The sequence below is a fragment of the Equus caballus genome, chromosome 10, assembly GCF_041296265.1.
Source record: "Equus caballus isolate H_3958 breed thoroughbred chromosome 10, TB-T2T, whole genome shotgun sequence".
Classification (NCBI taxonomy): Eukaryota; Metazoa; Chordata; class Mammalia; order Perissodactyla; family Equidae; genus Equus; species Equus caballus.
In genome coordinates this window covers 59,100,938-59,127,318 of record NC_091693.1, presented here as the reverse complement: position 1 = coordinate 59,127,318, position 26,381 = coordinate 59,100,938, and the positions used below count along the sequence as shown (strand labels likewise).

Genomic DNA, 26,381 nt, shown 5'->3' with positions numbered 1-26,381 from the left:
TCTTAGAAAGTCTTTCAGGAAATGATATTTTATCATCTTTGGACCCAGAGGTTATGATATTTTAGAATAATGGTATACGTTGATATAATATCTGTATACAGAGATATAAAAACGTAAAACTATGGATATATAAATTTAGATTTGTTTTGGGTATAAACCAGTCAAGAAATTTCTTGAGAATAGACAACAGTAAAGATAGAATATTAAATATTTCTTAACATAATTTTTCTGTATTCTTCATAGTATGGGATATTTTATGACATGCTAAGTGTTTGATTATCTTTAGAATTTCTAACGCTGTCTTAGTGTCAGAAAGATTTTAAAAATGTAGAAAGTATGTTTTGAAACACCACCTCTTTTTTGGTTCCCAAAGCAAATGTAACAGGAGCTGATGCAATCCAAGTAACTTCTAGTTTCACTGGAAATTGCATTGAATGTGTGTAGAAAAAAGAATTTGTCTAGTATTTCTGATATCTGATAGAAAACAGTTGTCAAACTTAAATAATGTGAGCAGAAAAATTTATACCAGCCTCCTGTTTGAGCGAGAGTCATTAGAGGATTAATGTGGGGTGTCTTAAGTATTATTTAATTTATGAAAATTCATCAACAGTGCAGCTCACAGATGATAATTATAACTTAATCAAAATGACTCAGCTGAAACAGAAAGTACAGAAGTACAGAAAAGTACAGAAGGTACAGGAAAAACAGTATCACCAAATATTTACTTTGTGCCAAGTACTCTGGCAGGCATTAGGGAGACAAAGATGAAAAACATAATTCCCAACCCTTAGGAATCTCATATTCTAGAGGAAAATAACTCCTTATATTTATCATTTAGCACTTTAGAGAATGTAAGTGATTTCATTTGATCAGGTGGAGTATTTGTCATCCTTTAAAAAAGGTGAATAATGAGGCTTCAGTTGGGACCAGTTTATAGTGTGTGGTGGATGCTTAGACCTGTTTTAGACCATAGGTTGGAATAGAGAGGTTAGTATTAGTGATTCAGTCAATCTTGGAAAAGAACATTGATTCCATTCTTTAACATTCAACAAATGATTACTTGTTTTCTTGTTTCTTTCCATAATAAGAATAACTTTATGGAGAATAAGAAGTCAGATAAAAATTAATGTTCTGTCTCTTCCCCAAAGCATCCTCAGAGATTGAAAGTTTGTAATAAGGTTTATCTGAATTCCACGACTCGGATTATGGCACCACCTTTCAGACCATGTTAAGAATTTTAGATGTTGCCCTAAGAGCCTTTCCCACAACGCAGTCTGCTATGTTATGATAGTATATTAATGACTTTAAGAACTCTACAGCTGCACTGTTTAACACGGTAGCCATTAGCATATGTAGATGTTGAGCAATTGAAATATGGCTAGTCAGGATTGAGATGTGCTCTAAGTGTAAAATACACTAGTTTCTCAGACTTAGTATGAAAATATTAATTTTTATTACATATTAAAAAGATAATACTTAGATACATTGGATGAAATAAAATTATTATAAAATTAATTTCACTTAAAAATATTTTTAATGTTTCTGCTAGAAAATTTAGATGTAAATGTATGGCTTGCATTGTACTTTTGTTGGACAGTGGTGATCCAAACTAGGGATGTTTAAAATTTTTTTAAAATTTCTTTCATTTGTTTATTTTTGATTTGTAGGACTACTTTTTTTTTTAATATGTAGTTCCAATCCGTCAGATTTCCTACCACTAGGGTATCTGATGTTTGATCTTCCAGTATTTTCAGTTGAGTGTGAAAGGTTATGATTTGAACATTGATTTCTTAAGTTGTTTATTTACAACCCAAATGCATTTTTCTATGAAAGTATGATGGTCAAATAAAGACATCTGCCCTAGTATGTTTCCATAATTTACCTGAAATTTTTTAAATTTATCCATAAACCTACCTGTCCCAAGATCTCTAAGACCTAAATGAAAGTCCTGAGCTTTCTGAACTTGTCTTTCTGGAGCCATTACTGACAGATTCCCATGAGCTTTAAGGAAGATGAGAATTAGAGGGTATCATCCCTCACCCGGTACCACTAGCATAGTTTTCTACCACTCCTCAATCTGTTCTTCACATGGTAGCCAGATAGAGCTTTAAAAAATATATTTGTCATTCTTCTGCTTAACATCATGCAGAGATTTTCCATTGTGTTAAGAATAAAAATCCAAACTCTTTACCATGACCTGCAGTAATATGACTCCTGTCTCCCTTTCCTGTCTCGTGTCCGAGTGCTTACTCCACATGGCTCCTTGGGCATATTAACTTAGTCCTGATTTAGTGGTCTGGCTCTAGGTCTTCATTCTGCCTTGAATATGTGATTCTTCCATATTTTCTTATGGCCTGCTTCTTGTCATTTTGTTCTCAACTCAGGTCACCTCTCTTGAAGCAGCTTCCTGGAAATCTAATTTAAAGTCATTGTTACATCCCACTTTTCTGTATTATACCATCTATTAAAAATTTATTCAGAACAATATTTGAAATAATCTGTTCATTAGTGAATATGTTGATTTTTTGTCTCCCACTCTCATGTTTGTTTGTTTGTTTTGCTTTTTAGATTCCACATACAAGTGAATTCATATGGTATTTTAATTTCTCTGTGTGACTTATTTGACTTCGCATATGCCCTATAGGTCCATGCATGTTGTTGCAAATGGCAAGATTTCATTCTTTTTAATGGCTGAGTAGTATTCTGTTGTGTGTTTGTGTGTGTGTGTACACCACATCTTCTTTATCCATTCATTTATCAGTGGACACTTAGATTGCTTCTGTATCTTGGCTATTATAAATAATACTGCAGTGAATATAGGGCACATATATCACTTGAATTAGTTTTCATTTTCTTCAGATAAATACTCAGAAGTGGAATTGCCAGATCGTATGCTAGTTCTATTTTTAATTTTTTGAAGAACCTCCATACCCTTCTCCATAGTGATTGTACTAATTTACGTTCCAGCCAACAGTGCACAAGGGTTCCCTTTTCTCCACATCCTTGCCAACGCTTGTTATTTCTTGTCTTTTTGATAATAACCATTCTGACAGGTGTGAGGTGGTATCTCATTGTGGTTTTGATGTGCATTGTTCTGATGATTAGTGATGTAGATCATCTTTTCATGTATCTGTTGGCCATCTGTACATCTTCTTTGGAAAAATGTCTACTCAGATCCTCTGCCCATTTTTTTAATTGGATTGTTTTTTGTTTTGATATTGAGTTGTATGACTTCTTTATATATTGTGGATATCAACCTCTTATCAGATGCATCATTTGCAAATATATTCTCCCATTCAATAGGTTGCCTTTTGTTTTATTGATGATTTCCTTCGGTGGGCAAAAGATTTTTAGTTTGATGTAGTCCTGTTTGTTTATTTTTGCTTTTGTTACCCTTGTCTGAGGAGACATATCTAAAACGTTATTCCTAAGATCAGTGTCAAAGAATTCACTGCGTAGGTCTTCTTCTAGGAGTTTTATGGTTTCAGGTGTTACATGTAAGCCTTTAATCTATTTTGAGTTTGTTTTTTTATATGGTGTAGGAAAGTGGTCCAGTTTCATTATTTTGCATGTAGCAGTCCAATTTTCCCAACACCATTTATTGAAGAGACTGTCTTTTCCCCATCGTATATTCTTGCCTCCTTTGTCATGGATTAATTGATCATATACACATGAGTTTATTTCTAGAATCTCTATTCTGTTTCACTGATCTATATGTCTGTTCTTGTGTCAGTACTATACTGTTTTGATTTCTATAGTTTTGTAGTATAGTTTGAAATCAGGGAGCATGATACCTCCAGCTTTGTTCTTTCTCAAGATTGCTTTGGCTATTCGGGGTCTTTTGTGGATCCATACAAATTTTAGAGTTATTTGTTCTAGTTCTGTGAAAAATGCCATAGGTAATTTGATGGGGATTGCAGTGAGTCTGTAAATTGCTTTGGGTAGTATGGACATTTTAATAATGTTAATTCTTCTAATCCATGAGCATGGTATATCTTGCCATTTGTTTGTGTCATCTTCAGTCTCTTTCGTCAGTGTCTTATAGTTTTCAGAGTACAGATCTTTCTCCTCCTTGGTTAAGTTTATTCCTAGGTATTTTATTCCTTTTGATGCAATTGTAAATGGGATTGCTTTCTTAATTTCTCTTTTTGATAGTTCATTATTAGTGTATAGGAAGGCAACAGATTTCTGTATCTTAATTTTATATCCTGCAACTTTACTGAATTCATTTATTAGTTCTAATAGTTTTTATGGTGGTGTCTCCCACCCTAATTAGACTGTAACCTGTATGACTATCTTTTGACCATTTGAACAATCTGTAGCACAAGAGGATGCACTCAATAAATACTTGCCAAATGAATAGATGATGATCCTAGCCATGAATGAAAGATCAAATTTCCTTTTAATATTCCTATTAAGGAGGCCCAAAGTTATCTATTTTGGAATGATTATTGAGAATAGTTTTATACACACACACACGTACACATATACACACAAAGCAGTGACTACTTAAAGACCTTTAAATGAAAAAATTATCTGATTATCTAAAAGAAATTTATCTGTCTATCTAATTAATACTCAAGGGTTTTAAGTAAGGCAGTCATCTAAAGTTTTTATTTTTAATCTCATGACTGTTAGGTATTTTCTGGTATGGAGCATGATTTGTGAGGAATCTTAGAGTGCTGGGATTCCAACAGATAGAGCTTGGATTGAGTATGCTGAGTCACGATCGTCTCTGATTCTGAAATGTTGAAACTAAGCCACTTGCTGTCTAGAGCCAGAGGAAGCTTAAAGTGTGAAAATTATATAGTACGTGTCTTTGGTATCTGTATGAGTTTTTCTGAATATATACTGAATTGCTAATGCCTACTGCTAGAATATTTTAAACTTAATCTTATGATTTATACACTAGCTTGAAGGGGCAGCATGGTCCTGTTCATCCCAGATATCTAGTCAATGCTTTTTAATCAACTATCAGCATAAGTGCCTACATTTGATTATTATAAGCAGCTGACGTAGTATGTTTAATGTATATTTTTGTTCTTCTAGTTAAGTACTATCATCCAGGTTATTTTTTAAAATAAAGTGTGCATTTGAGAGCACAATGTGATAGCCAGTGTGATAAGGGATATTCAGAGCATATATATTTTCAGTGGGATTGTATAAATGTCATGTCATTTCTGTAAAATTGGTAGTCTAATGAATCTAAAATATATATAAAAAAGTGGATTTACAGTCAAGCTTGTAACATTTAAAATATTTTTGATCTGTTGATTATGATGTTTTGAAAATATCTTAGTTAAAACCAATTAAAAGGGAAAACGGTATATATTTAGAATGGCTATCTGGGCTGAACATAAGGCATTTATGATAAATGAGCCATGAGACACTCAGTTTTCTGTTTAAAAGCAAATGCTAACATGCTAAGAAAAATAATTGCAGTTTAACTTTATGCACTCATTAATATATAAAGTCAAAACATTTTACTTTTAAGTTAGAAGAATACCAGATATTTGGAAGTAATGATTATTATCACCATTTAAGTAGACATTAGTATATGTATGAAATATAAATTAAACAATGAATATCATTACTACATAGTTCCAAATTTGAATAGAGTTTTGGTATAACTACACTTTTCTTCCTCTTTAATCTGTTGTGATCGCTGCTCAACCTTTTGGCCAAGATCAAGTGTAATCTGTTTTTTCTTATTTCAAGATAGTTGTGAATCTAATTTGAATAGCATTCAAATATAAGAATCGCCTACGCATAATAAACTTTAACCTAATTTTCTCATGTTCCAGTAGCTCACAGATACAATTTGAAATATACTGGGCATCCCCGTGGCCGAGTGGTTAAGTTCACACGCTCTGCTGTGGTGGTTTCACCGGTTCGAATCCTGGGTGCGGACGTGGCACCGCTCATCAGGCCATGCTGAGGCGGCATCCCACATACCACAACTAGAAGGACCCACAACTAAAAATACACAACTATGTACCGGGGGGCTTTGAGAGAAAAAGGAAAAGTAAAATCTTTAGGAAAAAAAAGAAATATACTGAGTCCTCAGGTGAAATCTTTTAATACTGTTACGATTGCTGTCTGTGCACATTCCTTTTATTTTTTACCAACAAGTTTATTGGTGAGAATTATTTCATTCATTTTCCTAAATTCAAAGTGAAAAACAAAAAGAAATGTTTGGAGGAAGAGGTAGAACATGGGCTATTTGAAGTGATTTATAAATATTTGGAGGGTTTTTTTTTTTCGTAACTTGCTGTTTCTCATCAGCATGTTCTGTTGATAGTAAAATGTCAACAATATTTTAAGGATTCTTTCGCAGTGGTCTGTTTGAAAAGAATATAGAGACTTATTAATTGGCAAAATAAGTCGTCTTATAGTATTATTTTAAACAGTAAATTTGGTGCTAATTCGTATTTGGAGCCAAGACAAACTGAATTCAGGTCCCATCTTGTCACAATTTATTAGCAATGGGGACTTGGGTGAGTTGTTTAACTTCTCTAGGCCTCAGTTTCCTCTGCTGATTTCCTCCTTTAGTCTTTCAGGAAAGCTTCAGAGGTTTCTAGAGGAGTCTGTACAGTAGTCTGGTCTTCATGCTCTGGTCATGGCCTGCTTTTCCACCTTTATCATCTCTGGTATCCCTTCCTCCCGTTTCCCTCACACAACTACTAACTTTAAGCTAATTTTAGGTGTTTTTCTACCTTCTACCTGTTCGCTCTCCTTGAAATGGTATTCTTCTTAGTGACTCTCCCCTCAGATACCTCAGTACATAGTTTATATTTTTATTATAGAAAACTAAACTGATGTAATATGGTTTTTAACATGCCTTTTTTCCCCTTTAAACCACAAACTAATCCGTTGTAAGGATGATTTTATACACCGACTTTTGTTAAGAAAGTGAATATTTATACTGACATATCCTTAGTATAGTACTATTTATACAAGTGATAAGTAGTGATTGTCATTTTAACTTTCATTTCCCTAATGACTAATGATGTTGAACATCTTTTGGTGTGCTTATTGCCATCCAGATACTTTATTCGATGAAGAGACTGTTCAAATCTTTTGCCCATTTTGAAAATTGGATTGTTTGTTTTTTTAGCATTGTGTTTGGAGAATCCGTTTTATATTCTGGATACAAGTCCTTTATCAGATGTATGCTTCACAAAGATTTTCTCCCATGTTGCGGCTTGCTCCTTGATTTTCTTAACAATGTTTTGAAGATTATAGGTTTTTCGTTGTGCTTAAGTCCAATTTATCAATTTGTTTGTTCATGGATTATGCTATATTTAAGAAATCTTGGCCTAACTGAAGACCATCAAGAATTTCTCCTATATTTTCTTCTTCAAGTTTTACATTTAGTTCAGTGATCCATTTTGAGTTAATTTTTATGTATGGTGGGTGGTATGAATCCAGGTTCATTTTTTCCCATGTGGATATCCATTTGTTCCAGCATCATTTATTGAAAATGCTGGCCTTTGTTATCTGCATTACCTTTGAGCTTTTGTTAAAAATAAGTTGTCCATATATATCAGGGTTTATTTCTCGATTCTTCATTGTGTTCCTTGATCTGTTTATCTTTAAGCCAATACGATGCTGTCTTGATTTCTCCAGTTTTTTAATAATCCTTGAAAGTAATTAGTTTTAGCTCTCTTACATTGTTCTTTTTCAAACTTGTTTTGTCTCTTTTAGTTCCTCTCTATTTCCATGTGAATTTTAGAATGATCTTGTAAATTTCCACAAAAAATCCTGATGAGATTTTGATTGGAATTGCATTGAATCTATATAGATCAATGTGGGAAGAGTTGATGACTTAAGAATATTGAGTTTACTTTTGTTTCTCTTAGCAAAATTATGTAGTTGTCAGTATATAAGTGTTTCCCATCTTTTTTCAGATTTATCCCTGAGTGTTTCATAATTTTGATGCCGTTGTAATTGATTTTTTAAAAATGTTTACTTTCATATTTTTTGTTAGTATATGGAAATACATGTTTGGTTTTTTTTAATGTTGATCTTGTATCCTCCAACCTTCCTAAAATTCACTTATTAGTTTTAGGTGGTTTTTTGTAGATTTAATCAGGTTTAGTGCAGAGAAAATTACATCATCTCTAAATAAAGACAGTTTTTCTTGTTTTCCTATATGAATGCCATAGAGTTATTTAGTTCCAAATATTTAGATATTTTCTTAGGATCTTTAAGGATTTCTAATTTAATTCCATTGTGATCAGAGAACATACTTTATATGATTGCTTCCTTTTCATTTTATTGAGACTTATTTCATGACCCAGAATCTGGTATGTCTTGGTAAATGTTTTATGAGCAGTTGAAGAGAATATATATTCTGCTATTTTTAGATGAAAAAATATTAGGTCAAATTGGTTGATAGGCTGTTCAAGTCTATAGCTTTGCTCATTTTCATGCCTACTTGTTCTATCAGCTGTTGGAGAGGGATTTGAAATCTCTGATTATAATTGTGGATTTGTCTGTTTCCCTTTGCATATCTATCAGTTTTTGCTTCATGTATTTTAAAAACCTATTACTAGATATTTAAGTAATTAGGGCCATTATGTCCTATTGATTAACTCACCTCTTTGTCATTATAAAATGACTTTCTTTATCTCTGGTATTATTCTTGGCTTTAAAATGTGTTTTTTTCCCCTTCATATTGATATAGCCATTCTGGTTTCCTGCCATGATTCCCATCCAGTGTTTGGTTTATTCTCAGACTCTTCATATAGGAAGACTTTAGGAAAAATTATTTAACCATTCTGTCTTAATTCTCTTCTCTATTAAAAGGATATAATAATAGTGCTTATACTGTAGAGTTGTTTCAAGGATTAAATAAGGAAATATATCAAAACAATTGCATTTATTGAAGTGTAAGTTCTGGAAAAACATAATCTGTAGCTATTATTCCTGCTATTATGGCTGCCTTTTCAAAAAATGTTTTAAAGATCCCTAAGATTTAAATAGAATTTCCTATTGATTTAAATCCCCAGGAAGTTTTTCGTTTGCGTGTTCATTAGTAGTCTTCTATCCAAATAAACTAGAATATCATCATATGAATTCAAAAGATACCTATGTTTAAATTTGTTTCCTAAGATTATTAATTTATCATTGTTTTATACTTTGGATTATGTACAAAGATACAGGTATAGTTCTATTATTCTGTTTTTCAAATTTAATTTGAAATTCCCAAATGCATTAGAATTGTACAGTAGTTGTGAATTGTTCTCAACTCGACACTCCAGTTTACATATTGCGAGACTAAACAAATTAGTCGTTTTTGGTTTTTTTAATCAAAGGAAATAAATGTTTACATTTACTGTTTTGTGTAGGTCCTTCACATTATTACCGTTTATAATGGGTCATGTCTTTTTTTAGATTGGGCAGCTGGCTTTTAAAGGAATGAGGAGACTCAATAGAATCCAGTCAATTGTCTTTGAGACTGCCTACAACACCAATGAGAACATGCTGATTTGTGCCCCTACTGGAGCTGGAAAGACCAACATTGCGATGCTTACAGTTTTGCATGAAATTCGCCAACATTTTCAACAGGGTGTTATCAAAAAGAATGAATTTAAGGTAGGAAATTAACAAGCCAGACGACAGCTTTTTAAATTGTAAAATTAAAATCATTTTTTCTAGTTGTACGTGTTACGTGAAATCTGGAAGTTTTTAAGGATGTCATATACATAAAGAATGCTGCTTGATTTACTTTATTACTATTAAGGCAGTCCCTATGTTATGAAAATCCCATTACACCTGAGAAAAGCTATGAAAATACATCTAGTTTTGAGGCAGAACCAATTTTCAAAGTGATGAGGCTGTATAAACAAATTCCGTTGTCCTTTAAACAGCCTGCACACTTAGCCAACAAAGGTAAGTACCTTTCATATATCACTATTAAGATTTTTCACTTGAAGTGGCTAGAATCATATTTCAGTATAAATTGTGACTTGTATTGACTACTGTGAAACAAATGACACTGTAGTTTTTGCTCATTCATCAAGCTAGTGTTTCGTTGGTACAGATTGTATATGTTGCTCCAATGAAAGCCTTGGCAGCTGAAATGACAAATTACTTCAGCAAGCGTCTAGAACCACTGGGCATTGTTGTGAAAGAACTGACTGGTGATATGCAGTTGTCAAAAAGTGAAATTTTACGAACTCAGGTATGTTGTATACTTAGATTTTTTGTTTAATATTGTTCTCTTTTTTCAGGTAATTGTGAAAATTGTATATAACCATACCTTAAGTAACTATAAAACAATACAAACATAATGTAATGAACTTCTTTTATTTGTAACCACATCTTACCTACAAAAGAAGATCTTGGTGGTATTTTGTTTTATGGCATCCCTTCTAATTTCCTTGATTCTTGCTGTATCTTGAATATTATTGGATTCTTAGTGTAGATTTTAAGTCCATCGACAGTAAATGTGGTTCTTTTAAAACAGTAGGGAATAAGAATATGGATAAAACCAAAGTTCAGTTTTAAGAGCAGGCAAATGTGTAGATCTTTAAGTGATCCCAGTAGTATTCAATATCATTCCATAAGGATGGTTTAACTTATAATAAAAGTTTTTAGTCATTCTTTATTTCCTCAAATAAGAAGTTATTTAGACGTGCACTGTATATAGCACTATATTAGGTGAAATGCATGACAACAAAGACATTTAAGATACAGTTCCTGCCTTCAAGGATCTTACATTATGGCTGAGTTGGCAAAAGCTATACTGGAGCTGCAACTAGATTATCATGAATGGATGCAACGTGTAAGTAAGGTGATGTTCCTAGTGCTTCTAAAGAATAAAATAAGGGATTACCAAATAGTAATGGAACAATTCAGGGGAAAATAGATGATACAGCTTTTGGAACAGTGAATGGACATTGATTTAAAATGGGATTGGAGGGTGTATTAGTTTCCTAGGGCTTCCATAACAAAATACTGCAAGCTGGGTGGCTGAAAACGACAGAAACTTAACTCTCACAGTTCTGGAGATCAGAAGTCTGAAATCGAGGTGTCGGCAGGGTTAGTTCCTCTGGAGGCTCTGATATAGTATCCTTTCCATATCTCTTTCCTAGTTTCTGGTGGCTGTTGGCAATTCTTGGCCTTCGTTGGCCTGTAGACATATCACTCTAGTTTTTGCTTCCATCATCACATGGCCTTCCTCCCTGAGTGTCCTTTCCCCTGCTCTTTTAAGGACACTATCCATTGGATTTAGGACCTTCCCTAATCTAATATGATCTCATCTCAAGATCCTTGCCTTAATTACTTCTGCAAAGACTTTTTCCAAATAAGCTAACACTCGCAAGTTTTGGGTGTACGTATCTTTTGAGTTGCTCATGTTCAACCCACTAAAACAGCTACACCAGGTACACTGAACCGCATGACAAAGATAGAAGATCAGGTTCCAGTTAAATGTATTTTGGTGCTGATAAGAATAGGGTGCATTATAATCCACTTTTATGCCAATTTTACCAATTGTCCTTAAGTTTGTCTTTCATAGATACTCTTTTAATAAAAAAGTTAATCCAAAACCCATGCATTTTTTTCCTTGTAACATTTTTGTAGTCTCTTATTATTTCAAATTTTTCTCAAAAATCAGTAATTATATTTGATATGTTAAATGCAAAATTCCTTTATTGTCATTATTTTAATCATCTGCCTAGAGACATTTTAATGATTTCTTAAAGTTTATCTGAAAGGACTTTTTCTATTCTTTGATATGTAATCAAATTTCTAATATTGTCTATGAAATTTGAGTGATTAGATATTATCCAGGCTTTTCCTTGAAATATTCTAAATTTGGGTATGTGAAAGAATCTAGAGAATTGTCACTTGAAAGGAAGAGTAACAATTATATTTATGTATAGTCCTTAACAAATTTTGGTTCTTTTTATATAATTTGTATACTTAACACAATGAACTGAATCATGTTTAAAATTTTAAGTTTATACGATAAAGAGAAGGGAATTTACAGATTTTTGTAACACAGCACAGTATTGTGTATAGTTTCCAAATTTATGGACACATTAGATTCTGAAAGTTTGTTAATGTTTTCAGAGAAGTGGTGTTGTATATGATATATTCCAAGGCCAGCTACCAGGGCTAGCTGAACATATAATTACAGAGATCATGTCTCAGAACCTACTCATCAGGATACATAGACTGGTAGATAATTTTTTTTAGTGTGTGATATTTATTTTCATAATGTCTTGTAGTGGCATATACATTAAATCAAAATATAACATTTAACAAATTATCTTTATTAAAAATAAAATTTCCTGAAATTGGAAGCCTTCTAGACTATCTGAGACCATATCCAGGGTGCACCTTACCTAAAGAAATGAGTTTTCCATCCAGGTGTGTACAATGAAATTTAGGGAAAAAATTGTCAGTTTATGTCTCTTTTATTCCTTGCAAGTTTAACCTTGAGAAATTTTCTGGAAATAGTAAGTTTGGCTTTGGCAGTCTTATCTCACTGCTGTGCCAAATCCAGGGCTTTTCTTTTTATCTTGCTTTAGTCTTTCTGAACACCATAAAATTTTGATTGGTCTTATACTGTATCCAACTGTGTTACTGATGCTAGTGAAAGAATGTTTATGGAAGGACAAAGCAGGTGACATTTCAATTCAGATTACAAGCCAGTCACTATGCTAAATGCATAGGTGCATCCTCATTCAGTCATTACAAGAACCCGAGTAATGTCTCCATTTTACAGATACAGAAAGTAAAACTCATTAAAATCTACCTAGATTTATGTATTTTCAAAATGTTTATGAGCATCTCTCTTTTTTTCCTTTTACCCATCTCTGTACTTCCCTAGACCTGCTCTGTATCATTTGTAAATATTTGTTAGCTCTGTAAGGGTGGGGACCAAGTGCTTAGCCTCAGTAGTAGTTAATGAATTGAACCTCCTGTCTTGTGCTTGCTCTTTATTCTCCTCCAATGTAGCCCTACTGTCAGTGATGGTAATTTTTGTAGACTTGGAACTATATAGTTACTAACCTTTTCACCCTGTCCTCCTGTGTGTTCTCACAGATTAACAGATTGTGCTACTATCACTGCCTCTGAGCCTGGGCTATAGAGAGAGCAAAGCAGGAATATTGCAGAGCACATGGGAGTGCAGACATACTCAACTTTTATTTTTGAAGTTTTAATTTCCTGCTTTCCCTATAATTTTTGCTTTTGTAATTTTTAATAGCTTTTTAAGGATTTCCATTGTATATTTTTTTGTAAATAAGTTTCCCAATAATTAAGCCATTTAATATAACCTTAAATTTTTCCTGTCATTTTAAAAATTGTTTTCAGTATTGTTAATCTTTTTTTTTTATAATATGGAAGGCAAGTTAATCTCACTTGCAAATTCTCTGTCATGCTGTTCTCATCATATTTTTCTCTTGGTCATAAACTTTCATTGGTTCTTTATTGCTTATTGAATTAAATCCAGCTACCTAGCTTGTTAAGAATCCTGTGTAAATTAAGTATAGTACACGATGTGATTTGTTTTGTGGTTCAGTAGGGACTGTCATGTCTAGAAGGAGTTACAATTTTATTGAGGAATGAATGTAAAATTTCCTTTTAAAAGATAGAATTATGTAATTCTATGATTTATTGTCAGGAGAAATAGTCTGTGTAGACAACAAATAACTATCTGATGTTCAACTGAAAAGCAGCTTTGTGCAACTTTGAACAACTCAGTAAGTTTGTCGTCAATGAAAACACCAATTTACTTTTCTGACCTTATTTTCCATTATTCAACATCTACCATTAATTTCAAACTTCACCTTTTAAATGTACCCATCATGAAGAGTTCCTATTTTACAATATTCCTTGTGGTTTTCAGTAGTTCCTTTGCAGCTGTGCTGCTTTTCTTTATATTCTGCCTTTCCTTGACTCAAATGATCCCTTCTGCCTGCCTTCCCAATATCGTAGATGCGGTGTTCTTCTGAACCTCAGTAACAAGATTTCTTCTGTCGTGGCACTAACTGTATTAAAGCAGAGCATTCGTTCTGAGTTCTGGAATTGTTCTCCTTCTTTTGTGTTTGTTTGCTCATCCTTTTACTGGGCTGAGTTTATCTGTGAAGCTTTGGGGGTTGAGATGGGTTACTTCAGGTTTTGTTTTTGTTTCTGTTTTAACTAGGGATGGAGGGAGAGTCTATTCAAATCTCTTGGGCCCAGGCACCAGCAAAGGGAACCCTGAATTTCTGTTGTGTTATTCTGTTAGATCAGAGCTCTAGCAGCCTTGGTTGGAAGGCTGTGTGCAGTGTGCATATGCATGTGCTCATGTCACACTCAGTGTTAATGTCACACTGCCCTGATTTACTCTTCTCTCAAGGGCATTTTTCCTATGGTATGTGTTTTGTTGATTATTTCACTGAGAATGTCTATATGCTTAGGCGTGGAGGGTAGGAAAAAAGAGGAGATGGAAAATTGAGTTAGAAATTATATATGCTAAGGTCGCAGTTTTATCTAGATATCTGTGTATTATATGTTTAATTTACTATTGCTACCTTTCTGTATAAAATCTAAGAATGTCTTTGTTTCATCTCCATTCCTGAAGGGTATTTTTACTGGATATAGACTTGCAGATTGTCAGTTCTTTTCTTTTAACACTTGCAAAATGTGCCGCCTTTTTCTGGTTTCTGAAGAAATATCCACTGCCATTCAAATTGTTCACCTATAGGTAATGTATTGTTTCTCTCAATCTCTTTTCAAGATTCTGTCTTTGTGTTTAGTTTCCAGAAGTTTGATTATCATGTGTCTAGTTGTACATTTCTTTTGAGTTTAGCCTGTTTGGTATTTGTTTAGCTTCTTGAGTCTGGGTTTGTGTCTTTGGTCAGACTTGGGAAATTTTCAGCCTTTGTTTCTTCAGTCCATCACTCTTTCTCCTCTTCTTGGACTTCACGGACAGGAATATGGTATGTTTTGAATAAGCCCCACAAGACCCTAATATCTGTTCATTTTTTTTAACCTGTTTCCATTGTTCAGATCCGATAATTTCAATTGATCCATCTTTGAGTCCACTGATTCTTTTATCTCTTGTCTACATTTTTGCTATTGAGTATTTAATTTAGGTTTTCAGTTTTAACCTTTCTGTTAGGTTTTTTTTTAATCTCCTGTCTTTGCTGAGACTTTTTATTTTTTTCATTTGTTTCACGTGTTTTGAAACTGCTCCCTGAAGGATTTTTCTAATAGTTGGTTTAAAAGTCTTATCAGGTAATTCCAACGTCTTCATCATCTCAGTGTTGGCATCTGTTGTAGGTCTTTTCTCATTGGGTTGAGATTTTCCTAGTGATTGGTTTGCATGTTGTTTTCAGTTGTGTCCTGGATCTTCTGGGAGTTATATTATGAGACTCTGGTTCCTATTTAAATCTTGTTACTTGTTACTGCTTGGCTGGGATGCCGGTCAGGATTCTTTTCACACATGGCCCCACCCACTTAGTGCCAGTCTCAGCACGTAGTGAGGTTGGAGAGGAACACTTTTTTCCTTAATGGTGTTTGACTAGTATTGTCAAAAAGGTTCTGCCCCCCTTAGTACTTTGGCTAGAGAAATCTCTTGTATGTTGGGTGTTTTGTTCAGGGGTGGCTTCTGCACCCTCTAGCTTATTGAGTTGTAAGCTTCTTCAGCACCAGGCTGGGATATATAGGACTAAAAGAAAGAACCCCTAGGCAACTCACTGCTACGTCAGTTCTTGAATCCTGAGGTCCTTATACAGTCCCACTTCTCTTCTCCAACTTTAGAGTTTTCTGATGTCTCTTTCATGATTTTTATCTAGAGTTTTTAAATGTAATAGGTAAGAGTAAGATGAAATATGTTTCCTCTATCCTGTCCAACTGTACAGACTTAAATTATAATGCAGTCAAATTCATCAACTTGATGGTTTGTTTTTCGTTTATTATGTTTTCTTTATCCCAAGTTTATGAAATCCTCCTATATTTTGCTTCTAATAGATTTAAAGTTTTATTTTTTACATTTAAGTTTTGAATCTCTGAATTTTTATTGGTTTTTTGGTGAAGGAGGATTCTAATTTTACTCTTTTATGTAAGGAAAGTCAACTGTTTCCTCATTTTCTCTCTGTCCTTTCCTGGTGAATTTGAAATGCCATCTTTACGATATTCTGAATTCTGCTGTTGTCTTGTAGCTCTTACTGAGATTCCTGTTGTACATTGATGTATATATCTGGCCTGGTCTCAGGATTACAGTGTTTCACTTACTATTATTTTAGAATGTGTTGAATGTAAAGCAAATCCCACCCCCCTATTTTGTTCTCATTTTTCAGAATAGCCTTAGCTATTCTTTGACTTTACTTGAGCATTTTCATTTTTAAATCAGCCTCTTTCGTTACATCAAAGGATCTCTTGGGGTTTTGATTAGAATTTCATTGAATTTATGGAATATTTTGGGAGAATTGACATTTTATCATGTCATGTCTTCATCCATGACCATTATATATTTTCCACCTTTTAGTTCTCTTTTTGCCATTCAGAATGTTTTATAATTTTCATCATGGATCTTATACATTTGTTTTAAGATTTATTCCTGAAGATCTTGTATAATTTGTTGTCATCTTTTAAAATTTCTATTATGTAATGATTATCATTGGAGTTTAAGAACACTATTGATTTTTGTATATTTATATTATATCCCAGAATGCTGCTAAATGCTCTCATTGATACTAATAGCTTATCTATAAATAGCTTTGATTTTCTGTATAGATGATAATCTAATCTGTAAAGTACAGCAGTATGGGCTCATTAACTTTGAGAGTAGCCCACCTTTAGACTCTGATGTTTTTGTCTTTGGATTCTCTATCTTAGTGTGTGTCTGTGTTGCTTTAAACATTTTCTCTTGTATTTTATATTTTTGAACTGAAGAGGGGAGTTTACATCAGTTCATTGTGCTTTATTGAGTGAAAGTTACAGACTTCAATATTCTCATGCTGATGGACAATAAGCAAAATGACCACAGAATAATGACTAAGATGCATGTGAGGGATTACTAAGAAAGTTGGTTTTTTGTTTTGGAAGTTTAAAACTTCCAAATCTTTCACTGAATTACTTTATTAAATTAAAAATTGAGAACAGAGAACCATATATGTTATTTCTGAGGAGAAAAAAAATCATAAACAGAAGTGTAAAAGTAGTATAAAGTTCAGAAGTACAAAAGCATTCAGCCTGTATTATTTACTTGTGGGGAAAAAAAGATTTCACTGTTATTTGAAAATGTCATTTGTTATAGCAGAAATTTGGCTAATTGAAAATAAACATTCACTCAAAAGCAAGTTTTAAAGTGCTAGTGGTTCTTTGATTAATAGCAATTCCAGACCTCGTTTCAAGGGAAAATTTCTTGATAAGTTACTTTTGTATCTTATTCCAAAAAAAAGATTCTTTATATCTATGACTCTCAAAATCTCCTAATGACATCTGTAACCCTAAAATATTTTATTTTGGATCCTTTTCCATGTAGACACACAACTCAAAAATGTATGCTTTTTCACAAAAAATTTCTTTGCTACTTCTGTAGAATTTGGAAGTTGTTCTTTTCAGAGTAAATTTGAATTTCAATATTGTGAATTGTACAATAGAAGCTTTCTTGACTCTTATGTAGTTTTGTCAGACTTTTCAAATGTCATGTTTTGCTTTATAGAGTTTTCAATATAAAATTACATTTAGAATCTTCTGTCACATCTAAGAACCTCATATGTATTCTCTTTATAGTGACAATAAACTTAACCCTTCTGACTGATTTAACTAGATCACTTTATAAAATTATCACAAAACCCAGTGCTTGTAGATAGAAAATGTAAAATGTTTTGCAAAAGAATCCTAGAATTGAGTTGTAACAGGGCTGATGTTTTAAGGGACACGTTTGAGGTACATGAAAAGCCATCATTAAATAGGTATTTGCTGAATTATGAACTTGTATCTCTAAATGATCCTAGAGGGCTGTGCCCTTTTACTGATGACATTATTTAATACGACCTTCTTCCATATCATATCATTTTAATTTTAATGGTGATATTTTAGGATAGCTGATAACCATTTTTATTGTGAGAAATTACTGTTTTTTGCTGTTGAATATTTTAGTAACAAACTACTTGTCAGAAATGTTAGTCAAATTTTGTCAAATTTAAGATATTAATTAAAATTTTTACTTTTTCGTCCTCTGATTTTCGCTTACAAATTACAAGAAATTTAAACATCACCAACTTTATTTTGTTCATGTTACTTGGGACTTGGACAGAAATTAATGTACAAGTTGAATAAGCTATAATCTTTAAGATGTTAGATTGATAAAAACCTTAGATCAAAAATCTTAAATCAAAATAATTGATTGGTAAATCTTGGGCCCAAGCTTTAGAGACCCTCCCAAGTCTGTGCTCTGAGTAGGCCCATTCGCTTCATAACGTAGAAGGGGAACAGCAGAAAAACAGCTGGATGAGTATACTTCTTACTTGGGGCTTATTAGATCATTTACTCTCGTTTTTCTCATTCTTTAAATTTTTCCACATTTGAGAATTTTGCATTTAAGATGGTAATCTGGATTATAAAAGAAACAATAATAATTTTAAAAAGGCATATTCTGAACTTCTTATATACAGCATCTTGAACTGTCTGTTGCATAGGTCTTCTAAAGTTTGGTCAAAATCTATACAGTGGTCATTTAGACTATAAGTTTTGGTTGGCTCATGTAAGTAGAATTTGGCCCATGTAAAGTTCTGGACATAGTTCTGACAGGTGGGAGGGTAAACAGATGTAATATATCAAAATAACATTTTCACAACAGACAGTTCTGCTGCTGAGCACATGGGAGGACAAAGTAACTTCTTGTAAGAATGGTGAATTTGGTTTTCAATATGTTGAGTGTGAAAAGGTGGCTGGAGTTATAAACATAACTGAATTGGAAGGGCAAACTAGTCCAGAAGGATTCTGGAAACTTTCCTGGAATTAGAATATAATGTCACTTAACTTGGGTTTTCATATATAATTCCTAATATATCTGGTGAAATGTGTTAAGTACTGTGTGCCTAGAAATTAGGATTGCCTGAATCTCATTAACTTTGCCCTCCTTGTTCTGCAAAAGATTTAATCTCTCTTTCATGAGCACATTTAAAAAAATAAACACAAAACAGCAAGATAGTATGAACTAAAAGTAGATAAGAAAAGTAAAGGAAATTATGGTCCAGATTAAAAAGAGGAGCCAAGAATAATACGGATGCAATAATGCATATAACAGAGTTGAGGGAGGCCTGACCAGGTTCATAAACCCAGTGAGCATTTGCCAAGGAGAAGCTGTTCTTGAGGGTGTGGGGGAGGAGGACATTTCCTCTCCCAAATGGGGGTTCGTCTGGCCGGAGAACGAATTAAATTCACATGAGACAGAACAGCAAGAGAAAATTAAACAAAGCTTTATGAGGAACCATGGCCCGGGGCCTTTCTTCCCGAAGGAAGAAAGAGCACCGAAGAAGTGGGGTGCACATAGTGGTTATATACCCCCAAACAGGGTGTTTCACATGTGATTGAGATGTCCCTCCCACAATAGTCACAAGATTGCCCTGTCTGCACAGTGCTTGATGGACACAGCAGGTAATGGCCTGCTATCTCGGTGGGCGTAGCAGGAGGCAAGTCTATAGTCTGGAGCTGGGCGGTCACAGGTGAGCGCAGCAATCAGTTCCTAGCCTAAGGAAAGATGCTTAATCCTTAAGAAATGCCAAAGTTGGGAGGGGGAGGGAAGTCAGTTACAGGAGGTTACCAGAGAAGCACAATAAAATGCAGATTTTAAGTCCTTGCCTTTGGTATTGATTAAGAGTTTTTAGAGAGAAGGTCATCTCCTTTCTTCTTCCTGGTACAGAGAGGGAGGCACCTTTACAGATAGAGATTTACATTACAAATGTAAATGTGTCCTAACAAAGGGCAAGTTCCAGTCCCCAGAGCCTCTGTCCCTGTCCCAGTTTATCAAAAGCAATCAGCCTCAAATAATCCTGATGCCAAAGAGACATATCTTGGGGTGGCCAATTTCAGGTCCCCACAAGGGTAAGAGGCAAAAATATTTTCCAGGGGCTCTTAAAAAGAGAACAATCAGGAATCTAATGAAACAAATCCTTAGTAACACTCTCCAGTGATGCAATGATAGGTTTTATGTACCTTTAAAAAAAAGCTCTGGCATGTAGGAACCTGTGGATCTGTATAAAGTGGAAGGGTAATCTGTGTTTCCTTGTCTTTTAGGGAGTTACAAATGACTTCAGTATTTGCTGGGGTCCTCGCTGCTCGCTTTAAAAGGCCCATAAAAATAATCATGTAAGATGAAACCATGCTGTGATCTTAATGATGGGAAAATGTTCCCAGTGGGGTCTTGGTCAGCACCGTATAATCAAACACATTAATGCTTTTACAGCAAAACTTTTTGGTATTTACATCAAGGGTACGGGTCAGGTTTTGCCATGGAAGATTAAGAAATACTTTGTCTTACAGAGTTTTTTTGGTCTTGGAATTGGAGATACAATTATGGGCCTACATTAGAAGGTATCTGTGGGAAAACGCATTCTATATTAACAACTATGGAGGTTAGAAATATAGCACTGCCTCTGGTTAGTTTTGGAAGCATTGGTAAGGGTCTGAGGTCTCTTTCCTAATTTGTGACCTTCACCTTTTATCCCCAGTTTTCCAGAAATTCAGAACCCTGGATAAGGAACTCCTTTCTGTAGGATAGGATTTAGATGTGAGGAAGGAAATAATGTAATTGTATTACATTCTAAGATGTGAAGCAAACTTCTATATGATAGGCATTTATCTTTTATTTTCTATAACTAAAGTAATGCTGAACTATACAGTAATAAAATGGATCCATTTTACTATTAAAGATGATTTTCAGTTTTTAAAACATTTCGTTTTATTATAATTTCTTAAAATTCTGCCTTGTTTCATTTTGTGTAGTTTAAATAAAAACTGAGGTCAGTAATGTTTTTATTGGTGTTATAAATGAGTGATTGAGTCCAACCACCGTGAGGCAGATTTTAATCTGATGAATCTGGATTTATATCAGAGGTGAGCAGGAGGGAATGGATTAAGCGCGGTGTTCTCAGGCATGTTTGGATCATAGACCAGTGAAAATCTGATGAAAGCAATGGGCCCTTTCCCCTGGAATTTGGATTGAGGGAGCAGATAAGCACAAATATATAAAATTCTTCACAGTCTATTATAATGTTTTACTCTTCTCAGGTGAAAAGCAATCCTGCCCCAATGTGACTATTTTTACATAAAGGAGAAGATATCATGACTTGGGAATTACAATCCTGGTGTATCTTTGTTGGGCAAATCATCCATTGAAATCTGTACACACTTGAAAGGTTCTCAATTTTAGTAGGATGCCACAGATTTTAGCTGTTCTGTGCTGGCACTTCCTGGTTGTGTTCCTGTTGAGGACCAAATGGTTTATATACAAGTGGTAAAATATATATTGTTAGGTACTCAATAATACCATTATATTGTTAGCCGTGATGCAAAAGCAACTGGAAAAGTTTTGTAAACTGTGTTCTGTAAAACGTGTGCAATTATAAAAAGATATAGATCTGGTTAGAGAGATTCCTATTTTATAAAAATTAGAATGATTCTTGAAGACTCTAGGGTAAATACATTTCACGAGTCTTATGATACAGCTCACATTTTTACAAATATTGGTATATAGGCAGAAATATATGACAGTTCCAGGGAAACTGTATTGTCTTGGCAGGCAAAATTTACTCTTTCAAGAGTCAGTTCCTCTACAACTGAGCTGCACTGATGGGGCAGGGACTTCATAATTCAGACGTCTTCAGGTCTCTTACCCCAAGGCATCTGAGAAACACGAGAGCGTTCTACGTGCTCGTTAGTATCTGTGATGTTTTTTGAAATTGTGAATTTATTGTCATCACTTACCTCTGAAATGTTTTAAAATCTGTGCTTAAAGGATCTGCTGAATGAAGACATTCTATGTTAATCTGAATACGTGCACTTTCTTGAACAATACCAAATGCTTATGCTTTTCTTCAGAAAGTTCCAGTTTCAATTCCAGTTCAATTAAAAACTTGATTTGAAAGCAAATTTTCTGTTGTTTGGGGACAGTTATTTTAGTCAATATTGCGGGCACTTGTTGAAAAGGCTCTTTTCTCACAAACACTGCAACAGAACAAAGTTGCTGTAAACCGAAAGTGTAAGTCTTAGGCTGGTTAATTTTAGGAATTGTAGAGATCTGTGCTTTCTGTAATTTCTGTGACTGATCTAAATAGCTTCTTTTGAATTTATAGTTTGCACATGTCTGTAAAAAATTACTTTTATATTTATCAAATTGGAAATATGTGAAATCTTATTTTTGTAGAGCTTTATGCCACGACAGCCGTAAATGATTTTCATAAAGAAAACTAGTTGTACTTGGATTCTTCATTGGTTTGAACCTTGGTTAAATTCATTACATAGGATTATTTACTGCCTATTGTTGTTGCATAATCAAAGTCACCAGAACATTAGAGGGCATGCCTATATGTATTATGCTAAATATAATGTTAGATCATATATTTGAAACTATTTTGTATCCTAAAGGTCATTTTCTGTGTGTTTTGCTACATAGTTTTATATTTCTTTTTTTTTTTCTTTTTTTCTTTTTTTATTTTTTTATTTTTTTTATTAATGTTATGATAGATTACAACCTTGTGAGATTTCAGTTGTACATTTTTGTTAGTCATGTTGTGGGTACACCACTTCCCCCTCCGTACCCTCCCCCCACCCCCCCTTTTCCCTGGTAACCACCAATCAGATCTCCTTCTCAATATACTAATTTCCACCTATGAGTGGAGTCATATAGAGTTCGTCTTTCTCTGACTGACTTATTTCGCTTAACATAATACCCTCGAGGTCCATCCACATTGTTGTGAATGGGCCAATTTCGTCTTTTTTTATGGCTGAGTAGTATTCCATTGTGTATATATACCACATCTTCTTTATCCAATCATTAGTTTCTGGGCATGTAGGCTGGTTCCACGTCTTGGCTATTGTAAATAATGCTGCAATGAACATAGGGGTGCAACGGACTCTTGAGATATCTGATATCAGGTTCTTAGGATAGATACCCAGTAATGGGATGGCTGGGTCATAGGGTATTTCTATTTTTAACTTTTTGAGAAATCTCCATACTGTTTTCCATAGTGGCTGTACCAGTTTGCATTCCCACCAACAGTGTATGAGGGTTCCTCTTTCTCCACAACCTCTCCAACATTTGTCGTTCTTGGTTTTGGATGTTTTTGCCAATCTAACGGGGGTAAGGTGATATCTTAGTGTAGTTTTGATTTGCATTTCCCTGATGATTAGCGATGATGAACATCTTTTCATGTGTCTATTGGCCATATTCATATCTTCTTTTGAGAAGTGTCTGTTCATGTCCTCTGCCCATTTTTTGATCGGGTTGTTTGTTTTTTTGTTGTTAAGCAGTGTGAGTTCTTTGTATATTATGGAGATTAACCCTTTGTCGGATAAGTGGCTTGTAAATATTTTTTCCCAATTAGTGAGCTGTTTTTTTGTTTCAATCCTGTTTTCCCTTGCCTTGAAGAAGCTCTTTAGTCTGATGAAGTCCCATTTGTTTATTCTTTCTATTGTTTCCCTCAACTGAGGAGTTACAGTGTCCGAAAAGATTCTTTTGAAACTGATGTCAAAGAGTGTACTGCCTATATTCTCTTCCAAAAGACTTATTGTCTCAGGCCTAATCTTTAGGTCTTTGATCCATTTTGAGTTTATTTTGGTGTGTGGTGAAAAAGAATGGTCAATTTTCAATCTTTTGCATGTGGCTGTCCAGTTTTCCCAGCACCATTTGTTGAAGAGACTTTCTTTTCTCCATTGTAGGCCCTCTGCTCCTTTGTCGAAGATTAGCTGTCCATAGATGTGTGGTTTTATCTCTGGGCTTTCAATTCTGTTCCATTGATCTGTGGACCTGTTTTTGTACCAGTACCATGCTGTTTTGATCACTGTAGCTTTGTAGTATGTTTTGAAATCGGGGATTGTGATTCCGCCGGCTTTGTTTTTCTTGCTCAGGATTGCTTTAGCAATTCGCGGTCTTTTGTTGCCCCATATGAATTTTAGGATTGTTTGTTCAATTTCTGTGAAAAATGTTCTTGGGATTCTGATTGGGATAGCATTGAATCTGTATATTGCTTTAGGTAGTATGGACATTTTAACTATGTTTATTCTTCCAATCCATGTGCAAGGGATGTCTTTCCATCTCTTTATGTCATCGCCTATTTCTTTCAAGAAAGTCTTGTAGTTTTCATTGTATAGATCCTTCACTTCCTTGGTTAAGTTTATCCCAAGGTATTTTATTCTTTTCGTTGCGATTGTGAATGGGATAGAGTTCTTGAGTTCTTTTTCTGTTAGTTTATTGTTAGTGTATAGAAATGCTACTGATTTATGCACGTTAATTTTATACCCTGCTACTTTGCTGTAGTTGTTGATTATTTCTAATAGTTTTTCTGTGGATTCTTTGGGGTTTTCTATGTATAAGATCATGTCGTCTGCAAACAACGAGAGTTTTACTTCTTCGTTACCTATTTGGATTCCTTTTATTTCTTTTTCCTGCCGAATTGCTCTGGCCAGCACCTCCAGAACTATGTTGAATAGGAGTGGTGAAAGTGGGCACCCTTGTCTTGTTCCTGTCCTCAGAGGGATGGCTTTCAGCTTTTGTCCATTGAGTATGATGTTGGCTGTGGGTCTATCATATATGGCCTTTATTATGTTGAGGTACTTTCCTTCTATACCCATTTTACTGAGGGTTTTTATCATAAATGGGTGTTGGATCTTGTCGAATGCTTTCTCTGCATCTATTGAGATGATCATGTGGTTTTTGGTTTTCATTTTGTTAATGTAGTGTATCACGTTGATTGACTTGCGGATGTTGAACCATCCCTGTGTCCCTGGTATAAATCCCACTTGATCATGGTGTATAATCTTTTTGATGTATTGCTGTAATCGGTTTGCCAAAATTTTGTTGAGGATTTTTGCATCTATGTTCATCAGTGATATCGGCCTGTAGTTCTCCTTCTTTGTGTTGTCCTTGTCAGGTTTGGGGATCAGAGTGATGTTGGCTTCATAGAATGTGTTAGGGAGTTCTCCATCTTTCTCAATTTTCTGGAACAGTTTGAGGAGAATAGGTATTAAGTCTTCTTTGAATGTTTGGTAGAATTCTCCAGAGAAGCCGTCTGGTCCTGGACTCTTGTTTTTGGGGAGGTTTTTGATTACCGTTTCTATTTCCTTACTTGTGATTGGTCTATTCAGATTCTCCATTTCTTCCTGATTCAGTTTGGGGAGATTGTAGGAGTCTAGGAATTTGTCCATTTCTTCCAGGTTGTTCAATTTGTTGGCATATAGTTTTTCATAGTATTCTCTTATGATCTCTTGTATTTCATTGGTATCTGTTGTGATTTCTCCTCTGTCATTCCTGATTTTATTAATTTGCGATTTCTCTCTTCTTTTCTTGGTGAGTCTGGCTAAGGGTTTGTCAATTTTGTTAATTCTTTCAAAGAACCAACTCTTTGTTTCATTGATCCTTTCTATTGTCTTTTTTGTTTCAATATCGTTTATTTCTGCTCTTATTTTTATTATTTCCCTCCTTCTACTGACTCTGGGCCTTGTTTGTTCTTCTTTTTCTAGTTCTGTTAGGTGTCGTTTGAGGTTGCTTACGTGAGCTTTTTCTTGTTTAGTGAGGTGAGCCTGTATTGCGATGAATTTCCCTCTTAGGACTGCTTTTGCTGCATCCCAAATGATTTGGTATGTCGTGTTCTCATTTTCATTTGTCTCCAGATAATATTTGATTTCTTCTTTAATTTCTTCAATGATCCATTGTTTGTTGAGAAGCGTGTTGTTTAGTCTCCACATTTTTGCACCTTTCTCTGCTTTTTTCTTGTAGTTGATTTCTAGTTTAATAGCGTTATGATCAGAAAAGATGCTTGATATTATTTCAACTCTCTTGTATTTATTGATGTTTGCTTTGGTTCCCAAAATATGGTCAATCCTTGAGAATGTTCCATGTGCACTTGAGAAGAATGTGTAACCTGCTGTTTTTGGATGAAGTGTTCTATATATATCTATTAAGTCCATCTGGTCTAATTTTTCATTTAATTCTATTATTTCCTTATTGATTTTCTGTCTGGATGTTCTGTCCATTGGTGTTAATGGTGTGTTGAGGTCCCCTACTATTATTGTATTGTTGTTGATGTCTTCTTTTAGTTCTATTAAGAGTTGCTTTACAAATTTTGGTGCTCCTGTGTTGGGTGCGTATATATTTATAAGTGTTATGTCTTCTTGGTGGAGAGTCCCTTTTATCATTATATACTGTCCCT

The 26,381-nt window shown here is 34.2% G+C and overlaps 1 protein-coding gene across 1 annotated transcript in view; it reads left to right on the top strand.

Moving 5' to 3' along the window:
• The window catches only part of ASCC3 (activating signal cointegrator 1 complex subunit 3), a 336,776-nt gene that overhangs the window by 93,918 nt on the left and 216,477 nt on the right, over positions 1-26,381 (top strand). The window contains exons 9-10 of the mRNA XM_001915668.6: positions 9,400-9,600; positions 10,049-10,189. Coding sequence (XP_001915703.3) covers positions 9,400-9,600; positions 10,049-10,189 — 342 coding nt within the window. The remainder of the gene's footprint in view (positions 1-9,399; positions 9,601-10,048; positions 10,190-26,381) is intronic.